Source organism: Sminthopsis crassicaudata, chromosome 1 (assembly GCF_048593235.1).
Source record: "Sminthopsis crassicaudata isolate SCR6 chromosome 1, ASM4859323v1, whole genome shotgun sequence".
Taxonomy (NCBI): Eukaryota; Metazoa; Chordata; class Mammalia; order Dasyuromorphia; family Dasyuridae; genus Sminthopsis; species Sminthopsis crassicaudata.
The window spans coordinates 341,736,424-341,751,637 of NC_133617.1; the positions used below are offsets into that span (position 1 = coordinate 341,736,424).

At 32.7% G+C, this 15,214-nt stretch overlaps 1 protein-coding gene across 3 annotated transcripts in view; it reads right to left on the reverse strand.

Annotated features, from left to right (window-relative positions):
* ICE1 (interactor of little elongation complex ELL subunit 1) overlaps positions 1 to 15,214 on the reverse strand; it is a 74,630-nt gene that overhangs the window by 6,959 nt on the left and 52,457 nt on the right. For 2 of the 3 annotated variants that reach the window (XM_074279148.1, XM_074279149.1), the window contains exons 14-17: positions 12,069 to 12,237; positions 8,406 to 8,566; positions 4,724 to 4,914; positions 3,925 to 4,031 (exon numbers count right to left, since the gene is read on the reverse strand). In XM_074279148.1, the coding sequence (XP_074135249.1) occupies positions 3,925 to 4,031; positions 4,724 to 4,914; positions 8,406 to 8,566; positions 12,069 to 12,237 (628 nt within the window). Of the gene's footprint in view, positions 1 to 3,924; positions 4,032 to 4,723; positions 4,915 to 8,405; positions 8,567 to 10,622; positions 10,773 to 12,068; positions 12,238 to 15,214 lie in introns of those variants that run through there. The other variant, XR_012484379.1, reaches the window with a different exon arrangement.

Consider the following 15,214-nt stretch of genomic DNA (forward strand, 5'->3'; position numbering starts at 1 on the left):
AAGTAACAAGATATGAGTAACAAGCTTGTATTGTATGAATTAACAAGTAACACACACACACACACACACACACACACATTTGAGTGAGCAAGAGTAAAGAATCCTGGATGACACGAAGGTCATGAAAGTCTGGGTGACTGGACAGTGGTGTCTTTGACAATAATGGTAAATTTAAGAAGAGGGAAAAGTTTGAAGGAAAAGACAATGAGTTCTATTTAGAACACAGTTAAGTTTGAAATGGCTACATGATGTCCATACAAAATATACAAAAGGCAATTGGTGATTTAGGTCTAAAGTTTGGAAGAAGGATTAGTGCCAGATATGCAGATATTAGATTCATCTACAAGAAAGGACAGTTAATCCTATGCAAGGCATTAAGATCACAAAGTGAGATAATGCAGAGATAGCAGAGAACATCCAAGCAGAAGCCCTAGGGAAACATCTAGTCAGTATGACCTGGATGAAGATGTAGCAAAGGAGACTGAGAAGTAGCCAGAGCAGTAAGACAACCAGAAGAAAGGTTGTGAAAACCTATAGAAATAAGAGTAATAAAGTTAAGAGGGTTATGAATAGTGTTAAACATTGAAAACAATTTAAGAAAGATGAGGACTTAATTGCTATTAGATTTGGCAATTAAGAAATCAATAGTAACTTTAGAGAAAGCTATTATAGTTGGATGATTGGCTAGAAAGTAAAAGAGTAAGAGGAAATGAAGTTAAAAACCTCTGACTGAAAGTAGACATCTTAATGAGTTTAGCCCCCAAAAGGAGAGAAAGAAGATCACTTTAGCTAGATAACTTTAGCAGGAATAGACAGACACCAATCAAGTAATAACCAGTAGGAGATAAGATCACAAAAATCTATATAAACTTCTTTTTCTGAGAAAAGAAGATGATTGACAGTTGGGGATGCAGATAGGTCAAGAAAGATGACTAAAAAATCATTGGTGAATTTGGAGAGCAATTTTGGTTGAATAAGGAAAGAGATTGCAAAGGTGTCAAAACAAGAAGATCAATAGTTAATGGCCCCAGGTGAAGATTTCTCAAAAAGTCTATGAGATGGAGTAGTTCAGACCCTAGGCCTGCAGGTCTATTACATGATCCTTATTCTCAAAGGTCTATAGGGCATAAAAGGTCAGGCCCTAGGTCTAAGCTTCAGGAAATTACATGTCCCACAGGAAGTAAATGTCATTGTTGAACACTGATCAATGATTACTTCCGTTTCAATCCATCCAATGAACCAAAAATTTTTGCTATTTAACCAATTCACCAATTCCAACTCATACCATATACCATGCTGGGCTTCCTCAGCAGATGTGTTTGGGCCTCTCCTTACAAGGACTGACTAAATGCTTCCTCTTTAGATCTGAAGATACCTCTGAGTAGCCAATTTGAGTAAAGAGGTCTAGCATCCCTCCCACACAAGAGAAAATAAAATCTAAATTTAGATGACTTTTTCAAGCAATTTCAAGCTTCAAGATAAAGGAGAGACATGAAAATATCTAGTGGGGATAATAGGATAAAGTGATAAATTAATTTTTTTAAAGGGTGGATATAGGTATATTTGTGGTTAGCAAAGAAGGAACTAAGAGAAAGAGAATAAAATCAAGGACACATAAAGAAAAGTTTGCACTGACTGACAAAGAAGAAGCTCATCTCTTCAGGCAAGACAGGAAGAAATAGTGGGAAAAGGCTTTTGATTGATGTGAAAATAAGTGAAGAGGAAAAGAGGGAACACAATTCCACAATTTTCTCCAATTCTATTCAGTATCACACTATTCAGGAGTGAAAAATACAGATGATGGGAGTAATCTCAAGGCTGCAATTTCAAAGATGGCCAGTAATAGGTCAAAGGGATGTGAAATAAAATGGAAAAGGATCATAGTGATTATACAACCCAACCCTTGTTTTACATATGAAGAAACAGAAAAACAGAGGTGATATAATTTAAGAGATGGCAAAAATGAAACCCAAGTGTTGACTTCAAATTCAGTGTATTTTGTACTAAATAAAATGAATTTGTATTCTCTAAACTAGTGTTGTTTGAATCCACAACCCTTAACAATTTCATCATTTGCTAACCAAGTTCTCTGGTCAATAGCAATCCAGACTCATGAAGCAAAATTTAGACAGTATTCCTTCTTAGTAGAATTATTAATTTTTTTGAGTTCCCAAGATTGCTTTTAACTATTATTTGATAATTAAAGTCAAAACAACAAAACTTATCAATTTGACTCTTATTGGTCAAGCTGGCTTCAGACTTCATTATTTAAACAAAAGTGTTCTTTCAAAAGTGACCAAAAATATATTTGGAATACTTACCAAATCACTTTATTCTTGGATTTTCAAGACATGGCTCTCTAGTTAACCTTCCTACCTGTCCCTCTGTCTGCTTCTACTCTGTTTCCTTAGTTGAAACACTATACATATCACTTCCTCTAAATGCAGATATGTGTGTGTGTGTGTGTGTGTATGTGTGTGTGTGTTAATATGTACCTAGCCTTATTCTTTCACTAAATGACAAGCACACATGACTAAATGCATGCTTGACATTTTTATCTAGAGGTCCTGTGACTACCCCAAACTCAATCAGTTTAAAACAGAATTCATTATTTTTCCTCTCAAATTCACCTTTTTGATCATGTAAAATTCTACTGGAGACATAATTCTTTCCAGTTGCTTTGGTATACAGTAATTTTTGCTTTATCCCTGACTCTTCCCAAGTCAAAATGATTTTGATCTCCACCACATTTCACATTTCTAACCTTACAAGGCCATCAAATAATTCAAGGCTTACCCAGTCTCCTCTTCTTGTCTCTCCCCAGTGTATCCACCACACTTAGCTACCAAAATATTTTTTTTTTCTTGAAGCACATGTAATTTCCTTGTACTATGAACTCCCAGGCTTCTAGACTAAAGTACAAACTCCTCTGTTTTGTATGTTAAAGCCCTTCACTATTGTTAACACATCTTTCTATCCCTAAAGCATGATCCTTTCACAATCCAGCCAAATTAACCTTACAAATATTATCATAGATGACACTCCACTTTCTATTTCCATGCCTTTGCATAGGCTATAACTGGAAAGAACTTCTACCTCTGTTTCAAAGAATCCTTAAGCTATAGCTTTAACAATACTTTCTAGATTGGGGTGGGGAATGTGGTTGTATAGGGTTCATGAAATCATTTCCTTACACAACTACAGACAAAGACTTGAAAGCTAGGTACAATAAGCTCCCACTGCTTGAGCTCTGTAAGTAGATAAATTTTTTTTTTAATGGCCCATGAATGATGTTATAAAAATCCAAATGGCCCTTTGTAGAAAAAAGGTTCCCCATCCCTGTTTAGATAAAGACTTTCTTGACCTTTCCTTATTCTTCTAAATCTAATATTGTCCTTCTCAAACTTTTATGGTTATTTGTATTTTCTTTATATTTATATCAACTGTTTCCAGTAGTTTTGACTTATTTTTTCTTGAAGCAGTAATGAATGAGTGATCTCTTTCAGTGCCTAATCCCTTATAATCCATAGTAAGGTACTCATTTCCCTTTACAACTATCTTAATCATATACATTAGAGGTATCTCCTCTCAACACTGAAACAATATTTGTCTTTTTTCTCCCTTTCTAAATTCCTTTCTTAGTTTCTTTGCCCACTTTTCCCCTAAATTTTCTTGAGAAAACACAGGTGCTATTCTCCCTTCATATATAGATAGGAAAGTGAAGAAAGAAAAATAAAATGTTTCAGAAAAGTAAATATGTTAATTGCAAAACAGCTTAAACATCTTAAAATAAGCCAATACAAGAGATAACCCGAAATATAGGTTAAACTTAGAAACAACTTACATTAATTAGAATTTTTGCATTAGGAAAAAAAAAAAAAATTACATAAAAGAGGCCAAATGCCAACATGCACAAAAACTCACCAATTAGCCTGAGTATCAATGCCACAATAATATCTGGAGTGTATGCGATGTTCAAATGTCCTTTTCTATGCTTTATCCACTTATCCATGACAGGCCATAGCTCTTTACTATGAAATGAAGAGATAATGAAAGAATAGACACTCCAAAATTTACCAAATCAACAACCTATCTTAAATAGATAATAAGTTAAGAATTACCCTAAAAAAAAAAAAAAAAAAAAAAAAAAAAAAAAAAAAAAAAAAATTATATTAGCTGGAAAGCACTCTCTTCTGAGGAAGAATTCCTCCCATTTCTAATGGCTAACAAATCTCCTTCAATTACTATTCTTAGATTGTATTAGAGGCTGTCACATGGCTATCTAAAAGCACAAGCACATTTTATGCTATGAAACAAAAGTATTTCAGGAAGATTAAAAAAAAAAGTAATTTTGCAATTCAAATAATTTGAAATGGATATAAAATCCTCACTATTCTAAAGCACAATAAGGTAAACATAAGGTAAAGAAGTGCTTTCCCACTTTATTGGTTTTGCAATTTGAATTTCTATATATTAAGTGCATTATAAGCAAAATCTACCTGTACTATATTTCCTGGAAAAGAGTTTATCATTCATATGGAATGGTTGACAACAAATCAACAAATTTAGTAGGTGCCTATTATGTTTCAGGCATTAGGTTAATACTATACACAGTAAGGATGACATTGCTACCTTAAAAAAATTACTATGAAATAACTTTCAACTGAGAAAGAACTAAATTTTATTATTTTTATTTCTATTATTTAGCAAGGCAATAACTTACCTTATGATATTATCATGTGTCCAAACCCATTTCTGATGACAACAGAGTAGATCAAGGGCAAAAATATATTCCCATGTGTCATCATTTAGATCTTCACCAAATTTCTCACTTAAGTGAAACTGCATTTTAGGACATAATTGTATTGTCAAAAGCAACTTGGAGATCATCATACTAACATCTAAGGAGGAAGTCTGAGAAACAAAAAAAACCCAAAATTTCAGATTTGTAGAGATAGCACAATATACAACTCACTGTTTGGGATATTACTTCCAAACATCGAAATAATGGTCAGATGATCAGTCATTTGATTAAGAGTCCCTACTTTCCCTTTTCATAAACAGAATGATTTCAATTTTCATAAACAGAATAAATAAACAAGAATTATATTTCCTCTTACAATAAATTAATCTTTGTAGAAGTAAACATTTTGGGGGCAGCTAGCTGACACAGTGGATAGAGAACTAGCCCTGAAGTCAGGAGGACCTGAGTTAAAATCTGGCCTCAGACACTTAATACTTCCTAGTTGTGTGACTCTGGGTAAGTCACTTAAGCCCAATTACCTCAGCAAAAAAAATTAAATTAGAAGTAGTAGTAGTAAACAGTTTAATTTCCAATTCCAATTATTCCCCAAAATCTCCAATCCCCACCATCTGCTTATATTATAATGACAACAACATTTGTAGGAATCCAGTGAGATATTTAAGATGTTTTCCCCCTACAAAGCAAGAGTCATTGATCTAGAAAAGATTGTGCCATAAAATGACTTGTACTCAATTTAAAGCATATACTTAAAACTTTTAACTATTTTATCTTACAGAATAATCCTTATAGATACTAACCAACTATGGTGTCATTTTTAAGTAATTAACCAATCACTTAATATGGTAACCTAAAAAAATTTAAAGTTTAGTTTTGTCATGGTTTTATAATCAAGACTAATTCTGGCAATGTCAACACCTTTTAACATTTCAAGTTTAACATTTCAAGAGTGCTTTATTAAAAAATGAGAATATAATGTGTTTGTAGGAAAATGATGCTTGTGTTTTATACAGTTTTTCTAGCTCAGTATGATCTATACATAGTTGTCCAAACCAACATCATGTTTTAACTGCATTATCAACACATTATAAAAATTGCATAAGCCTGAAATAAACGTGACTGTTTACTTAATATTTTGTCCTTTTCAAACTAAATTTTCCTACAAACACATTATATTCTCATTTTTTAATCTTAAAGGAAGTAGGGATAGGTTTATTACTGCTCAAAACTTTGATTTAAATCTGAATTACTTTTACAGCTTGCCTAGCAATGGCATCCATTCCAGCTTCTTCAGACCTGTGACCACAGATTTTCCCAGCCAAGGAATTCAGATGTTGGTACTTCCTCAACATGGTAGGATGTATGTTATATGTTGTTTCCCTTCTTGTTATAGTGTCTTTATTGTTATGGTAGCCACTTTATTTATTAACTGTGTATTACTTTTATGCTTTGAGTTTCTTCTTCTCTTATGTCTTATTTAAATCAAAGTTTTGAGCAGTAATAAACCTATCTCTACTCCCTTTAAGACTTTGCCTACTGAATGTGAATTCTGAACCTAGATTAATCTCATAATGTGATACAAGAAATAGAAATGTTGCTGTGGAGTTGCCTCAACCATTTCTGACTATGACCTCATTTGGGCTTTTTTTGGCAAAAATACTAAAGTGTTTGTCAATTTCTTCTCATTTTATATTTGAGGAAACTGAGGCTATCAGGGTTAAGCGACATGCCAAGATTCACGCAGCCAGTAAGTATCTAAGCATGTATTAAGTTAGCACCATGGATCATATACTAAGCTGGCTGCTAGAGAAACAAAGACAAAAAAATGAAATAGTTTCTGACTTCGGCAATCATATATGCTATCAGAAGAAATGACGATACATAAATAATTAATATTAATTATTATTATTATTATAATAAATAATAGTATTATTGATAGAATAGCATGGGGGTGGTGGGAAAAGTGTTTGGGGAAGAGAATATCAGAAAAGATTTTGAATTCAATCTTGAAAGAAACGTGTGTCTAAGATAGAGGTAATGGGGCAGAGAATTTCAATCATGAAGAATGAGCATTTTAAAGGCATACAGAAGAGACATGGACCATCATGCATTTTTACAGCAAGAATACCAAAACAAATAATATGAAAAGACTGGGCTGGGAAATGGAAAGGTAAGATGGAGCCAAACAGGATTATGGGAAGGGGAAAAAAATGACTATAATTTAAGTAACTTTATCCTCAAACTACTGAAGAAAAAAAAGAAGAGAAAAGGGATGAACTACTGAAAAACTTCCATTTCAAAAAGAATCTCCTTTTATTTCGACTTCATCTAGCATCTACTCCTAGAATATTTGACCTATATCCTATCAAGAGATCTCTCTATAACTGAGATTTTATAAATGAACGAAGTTCATAATAGACAGGATCAAATGATTTTAAACAAGAAATACTTTAGAACCATCTACTTCAACTTCCTTAATTTACAGATGAGAAAACTAAAGATGAGAGAAGGTAAATGACATGCCCAGTCATATACTAGGTTGTCCTCAAGAGCTCTCAGTTAAAATCTGGTATTCCTTTTACTCTACATGTCTTTCACCACATGTATTTCTAAGTGTATAATTGCAAAATCATTCAATAATAGCTGACTAGCAATTTAGTTTTATATATATATGTGTGTGTATATATATATATATATATTTTTTTTTTTTGCTGAGGATAAGTGACTTGTCCAGGGTCACACAGCCAGTACGTATTAAGTGTCTGAGACCATATTTGAACTCAGATGCTTCTGACCTTTGGGGCTGGTGCTCTATCCACTATAATATACTTTTAAAGAGAGAAATCTCTACTAATAAAACAATTTAAAAGACTATGTTTCTAAATTTGTTCTGAATATCCCATGTGTGACAAATTTCCTTAAAACCAATAAAAAAAAAATTCAATGATGAAAAAGGTCAAAATTAATATAGGATGGGGGAGACAATCTGCCAAGTTTAAATATCAATATAAAAATCAAAGATACTGAGATTGCGAGGTGTGTATATATTAAAAAAAAAAAAAAAAAAAACAAGAAAAAAGAAAAGACATCATTATCATTAGTTTGTCGATAGAAAACCACCAAGTCATGAGATTTATGTTTAAACTAGTTTTATTATAAGAGAAATTAACTGCATGCAGAACCAACAAAGTTCAAAGTGCACCCTTACAGAAATTTGCATATTTATGACAAGGATACAACAAGAAGGGGAATGGCATGGGAGGGGAAAGATGGAAAAAAAGAAATAACCTCTCCTGAATGGGAGGAATAAGGCAATGGCAAAAGCCACATTCTTTTCTTTTGGGAACTGTTAGACTATGAAGAGGGGCCTAAGTTGAGTAAGAATTTTCCCATCTAGCACAGACTAGCTAGTGCTTGTCTTGCTTACCAAGGATACACAGTGGATCCAGCTTGGGATGCAAATAGTAAATTATGTCAGCTGGCTGCAGGAGGCTTTGTCCTTAATGCATTCAGAGACCCCTACAATGCTCTAGACACAGTGTTCTGGATATGGCAACTCAAAAAGACCAGTTCAGGGAATCCTTATAGCCCTTCATAGAAGCAAGTTATGGAATTCCAAGAGTTCAGTAAAAATGAAGCATACCTTTTCCCAATTGAGATATGTAATCAAACAGTTCAGAACTTCTCCTTTAGCACGTTGTCGGACAACCAGCTGCATTGCTTTATTAATCACTCCTTGGAAGGCAAATATATCATGCCATATGTTTGCAATAAACAAAGTTAATTTATCAGATTCTGGAAAATCTAAAGGGGAGACACAAAAACATGAAATCTTTATTATAACTTATCAACTATACAACAATTACAAACAATTTTCCTTTTTTTTTTTTTTTTTTTTTTCTGCTAGCACACAGGATTTAGCGTTAAGACACCTCCCCTCCCCCAATCTTAGGCAATCTTTTCTTTTAAATAAACTTTTCTCTTAAAAATGAAAAGAAATTTCAAAAAGTCAATTTGCTTAAATAAATTGATGCAGGAACTTAAACCACATTTAGACAAAGTAGAATGCAGCCTAATTTGTCTTCAAAGTAAATCTGGTGCATACACAAGGGAAACATGAGTGAGAAGTAATTAAACTAGAGCATTTAATGTACTGTAATATACTTAGCACCATGGATCATACACTGCTGGCTGCTGGAGAAACAGACAAAAAAATGACCTCAACAATTATATATGCTATCAGAAGAAATAACAGACACATAAATAATTAATATTAATAATTATTATAATAATAAATAATAGTGTTATTGATAGAATAGCATGGAGGTGGTGGGGAGAAGTGTTTGGGGAAGAGGAAATCAGAAAAGATTTCATGAGTTTAATCTTGAAAGAAAGGTGTGTCTAAGATGGAGGTGATGGGGCAGAGAAATTGATTTAATTATCTTCACTTTGAAGAAAGTTGGAAAATAAACTCTCTCTATACTTATGAAAACAGATTTTTTATTTTCTTTTGGCTGAGACAACTGAGATCAAGTCACACAGGGTCACACAGTTAGGAATTGTTAAGTGTCTGAGGCCAGATTTCAACTCAAGTTCTCCTGACTTCAGGGCTGGTGCTCTATTCCACTATACCACCTAGCTGCCCCCAACCAGATGTATTTTTTAAGTTTCAGTTCATTATGATCAAACAATCTCATTTTTAGATTATGTAAAATAAACAGATTTAGAAATGGCAAAAGCAAAAGCAAAAATCTGAGGATTACTTTTAAAGTCTGACTTATAAAATCATAAAACAAAAAGTCCATTGAAACCGGTTTTAAAAAGACATGTCTTCTAAGAAAATGGACATTGGGAAGTTTGTAATTATTTTCTGCATTTCTCAAAAGATATTCATAAACTAGGGATAGACCTTCATAAATTATCTAGTACAACCCTGTCATTTTAGAGATGAGGGAACTTAGATAATGACTGACCTGAGTCACTAAGATAAGCAAGCTGAGAAGGGACTTAAATTCAAGCCCTGGACTTCAAAATTAGCATCATTTGCTGCTATACCACGAAATGCCCAGAACTACTTTTCATAGATCATATTCTATTCTAAAATGTCTAGTACAAAAATGCCTAACTTTCCCTTCAAAAATATGTTTCAGATCCTAAAAAGATGAAAACCAAATTTTTCACAATACAAAAGGGTACCAAATTCTCTTCTCTTCTCACCAATGCACTTCTGTACAAAGGCCTAGATAATACGGAAGCTTTTCCAATTTTTTTTCAAAAAGACTCTTTTGGAATGATATTTTTAGTACAGTAGGAAATAAAATTATTTAAAGGATAATTTGCTTTAAAAAAAAATCTGTCTCCAAAGTAAATCTGGTGTATGCACAGGGGAAGTTAAAATCATTTAAATTTGCATTTAGATGGAATAAAGGGGGAAATTCATCTTTAATTATCTTTCTTTAAAACAAAAGGAGAATTAGCTTGCCACTTATACATATAGATTAAGGAGATATGTCAGTATTCATACTGGAATGAAAATTTTGCTACAAAAACAATCAAGATAAAATATATTAGTAATTATTTATATTTTAAAGATTGAACCCAGGGATTTCCAACTTGGGTTCTTTTATGCTCAAGTTGGATACTAAAATTTACAAAAGAAAATTTTAATTTACCTTAATGTTAAAAAATTTCATAAGAGCACTTTTAGAAAGGACAAAAGAAAAAATAAGAAGCAAAAAGGTATTATAATTCTAGAAAATATGAATATTATAAGTTTCACAATGAACAAGTAACATATGCAAGCGTTCTTTATAAAACTCACACAAAACAAACAGAAAGAGTCTTGAGATGGACAACTTACATTGCATCTATAGCTAAAGCATTCAGATGTCTATTTTAATTCACACTGGCAGTCAGAAGCAGTTAAACACGGCAGCTTCATTCAAAGGGCTATTACAATCATGGACAAATGGTTTGTTTTCACCTGAATTTATACTGGCCCTAGAGATTGCTTTGAGACATGAAGAAGATAAATCTTGGTAAAAAGAAATTATATTTTTGGAATAAAATACCCAAACCTTACATTCATATAGCATATTTTAGTTAGTTATCAAAAATCTTCTAGATACTTTATTGTAGATTATATGATCCAGGCCATTTTTAATAATCTGATAAATAATAAAGCCATTATGGGTAGAGCAGGTGTCAAGCAATCATTGATGAAAGAATAACTCAAGGCCAGATCATTTCTTTTCTTCATCACTGGGTAGGCATTTCTAATTTCTTATCTAAAATCTTCATTTTATTACATTATAGGGTCATAGATTTAGAACTGGAAGAATCCTCAGAGGCCATCTTGTTCAATTTTACAAATGTGGAAAATTGAAGACTGGGAAACTTAAGTGATTATAGGCTTCTCTCTTGATGGGTGATAAAACATTTTAATTTGACTTGTGCTTCAAATGGAGTATCATTACTTTAGGTCAAGCACATTGTTTCCTAAATGTACGAACAAAAGAAAGCCAAACCAATAAGACCAGAGTGGTGAGTAACATTCACCTAAATATAAACTATGCTAATGTAGTATGTATGCATTTAAATGCTGGACATTATCTGCTAGGTAAAAATCTGGAATAAGTTTATACCCCTTTACAAATATACAATATGAAAGCGGTATAAATAAATTATATAAATATATTCCTAGAACAAAATAAAAAGCAAAATATAAATGTATATAAAATATAAAATAATAAAATATAAAATATAAAAATAACAAAATATAAAAAAAATAAAATATAAAGAAACCTATCCAATTCCCACCAGCTGTTCCACTTTTGAACTTTTCTGCATCTCTTCATTCTGCTTTCCCTCTCTTGGAAACTCGTCACTGGGGCATATCATTATTCTGCAAAACTGAAACTGCCTGATTTTCACATCTCATCAATGCCCTCTGCCTCACTGATTGCACTCTGGGAAGGCAAAGCCAGTTTCTAGGGCCTTCATTTAAAAAAGAGGTTCAGCACAGTTTTCCATATTTTCCAAGAGTTAACACTGCTATTGGCCTTCACAAGAATTCTATCTCTTGTCCCTTTGGGCCAAGTCCCTCCCACCCATCCCCTACTCTAGTCTTTTTGGCTCCCTTTTTAGTTTTACATTTGCCATTATAAGATAAGCTCCTTGAGGGCAGGGACTGCCTTTGTTTTTATTCATATTTGTTTCTCTAGTACTTAGGACTAAGAATATAGGAGGTTCTTACTTGACTGAGAGAATATTTCCAAGACAGTGTTACTTAAGTATATCAACATACCTTCCTTAAGTAAGTCATAGCAAAATAGTCTGGCTCTTTCCAAGTCTCCCAGTTGCCGACATATTCCGACATAAACTCTGCAGAGCGCATGAATGTAAGTGTAATCCAAGGAAGTCTTGTGAATTTTCAATTCAGAGAGAATAGCATGAAGCAAAGGCTGTGCTAAGTGCTGTATTAAAAATGTAAAAGCAATTTATTACTCGCACATGTATTCAGTAAAGACTTAAGAATAATTAAATGATAAAAAAAATTAAACACAAAATCTCAAGAGTAAATAAATTAGCCAAATGATGTGTAAGCAGCAATTAGAGAACCAAACCTATTCAATCTGTTATCATTGCCAACATTGTGTTTATCTGTTTTGAGTTAAGCTTTGTTTTCCTGAGTTAAATTTTAGTTTTCCTGTATATCATATCATATATCACATCAAATCATATCATTCAGCTATTATTGTACCTCTACCTGTTCTGCAGAGTTCAGGTGGTTACAATCAATCAGTATCCCCAGGACCTGGAAAAGTCCCAGTCTTTACCACCAATAAGAAACAGGATGACACAATCAATCCTATTCCTGTTCTACTTTTATCAACCATGAAATTACAACCTATTCTATTTTTGTGTGCTGTAAAATGCCTTTTCTGTTTTTGTACTCCCATCATTATAAAATCCTTGTGATTTCTTTGCTTGGTATCTTTTGTGCTTATGAAGGCTCTGAACCCAATGTTTTGCAACTGCATGTTTTACCAATAAATTGTATTGTTTATTTAGACTTTATTTCCTCAGTTATACTACATATGGGAGGCCATGAAAAATCATTTCAACTTTCTGGGTTTTATTTATACACTGAAAAATTAAGGAGTTAAATTAGATGACATTTAAGGTCATTCCGGCTTTCTACCTATGAATCCAAATAATAAATAGTATCATGCCTTAGATTCTTATAAATGTGTAATACTATTTAGGAAAAAATATATAAATATTTACACAAATGCCAAAAATATGGAAATAATGTATTTTCAGTGATACAGAACCAAAATCTTTTTTAAAGTTTTCATATCTTTCAGGAAAACAGGTTCTGAATGGGCATTATAACAAAATCTTACCTAAAAACAAAAGCAAAATCAAGTATTATGGATTCTAATATTATTTGAGATATCAGGAATCAAAATTCTGGCTTGCCTACTACTTTTTGAAGTTGATCATTCTTACCTATCTACTTTTTATTTAGACTCTTACATTTTCTGTTTCCTCAGTTTCCTTACTTTCTTAGACAATACCCTTTTTAGAGCATTAATTAAGATAATTATTGTTAATAACAATAGACTTTGTATAGTACTGGCAATTGTAAATCTTATTTGATTCTCACAACTCTGTGAAATAGATCATACAAATATAATTATTACCATTTTAGAGATGATAAGAGTAGACTAATCAGAGGTTCCATGAACTGTCCATGGTCACAAAAGTACTATCTGTTAGGATTCACATTTGGATAGCTCATGACAACTCCTCTACCTCCAGAGTTCTGAATTTAAAAATCACACTATTTCATGAGATCCATTGATTATCAAATACAATGATAATGGTGCTATTAATAACTTACGTTTAGATAGAACCTTATAGGTCATGCAATTTTTTTTAACATAAAATCTCATATGGTTTGCTATTTTTTATTCATTTTACTCTTAAAAGTTACACTGACAAATCCTATTGTCCTTTTTCATAAAGAGATAAAAGAAAACTAATAAAATCTGTAACACAAAGGTGATATTAAAGAAACTTTTTGTTTTGTATTTAAAAGATAATCTCCAAAGGCCTGTTATGATGCTGGTGATATAAATCTTCAATGTGTTTTAAAAGAATATTACTTTTAGAAACCATTTTATATCTTAATGTAAATATTCAAAACTATTTTGTTTCTAGGAAATATTTTTGAAAAAAGAAAAAAATATAAATGCTGGTGACTAATACAATATCTTCAGCAAATCCCTTCCAAAGATCTCAAAGAAAACAATGCACTGGTCTCTTCCTACCTATTTTTCTGCTCCTTTTCAGTTTGCTCTGCTGTATTTTCATACAAGTTAAACCACTTACCACTAATGTTCCACAAGAGTCTATTCTTGGCTTTCTCCTTTCCATCTGTAATTATTACAATGGTGGTTCCGTTTTATCTTACGGACTTCATGACAATGCTTTTCAGATCTGTTTACAGTCCAGCCCTAATGTCTTTATTGATCTTTATTCTCTTACTGATCATGTTAACTGGTGGTCTTGTAAAAATCTAAAAGTCAAACATGTCTAAAACTGAATATGTGTCTTTTCAAATCCTCTGATCTTTTCAACTTCTCTACTCCTGCTGAAGGCAACAACAGCTTCTTAGTAATCCAGGTTTGCAATCTTGTTGTCTTCCTGGACTTCTTATTAATACTGAGCTCATATACTTAAGCTGTTGTGAAATTTTGGCATCCTCAGTTCTTCTTTCTTATCTCCAAGTCCAATCTGTTGGCAAGGCCTGTCAATTCTATGTTCACAACATACACATTAAGATGGAGAATGATCTCTCTGTCTTGTATATGTATATACACCTATATTATAAAGATCTATCAGGGCAGCTCAATGGCGCAGTGGATAGAGAACCAGCCCTGAAATCAGGAAGATTTGAGTTCAAATTTGGCCTCAGACACTTAACACTTCCTAGCTTATGACCCTGGGCAAGTCACTTAACCTCAATTGCCTTAGCTTCAAGTTTCTTTCCAGTCTTAATTTATCCTCCATTAAGCTACAAAATTGGATTTTTCCAAAGTGAAGGTCTGATTATGTCATCCATCTGTTCAATAAACTTGTGGTTCCTTATCTATCATTTATAAGATAAAATCTAAAATCCTATTTAGCTATTAAAGCATCATAGCCTAGTCTTTTCCTACTCTCCAATCTTATTATATTTTATTCCCCTCTACAGTCTGCAATACAGTGCTACTGGTCTCCTTGATATTTACTGGTCTCGATGTTTCTCTTGCAATATACTCTATCTCTTGACAATGTACATCTCCTACTGATTGTCCCCAAGGACCAGAACCCTCCTTCCTCCTTATTTCTATTTCCCTCCACTCATCAAAGTCTTTGGTCTTCTGCCAATGAAACCAAACC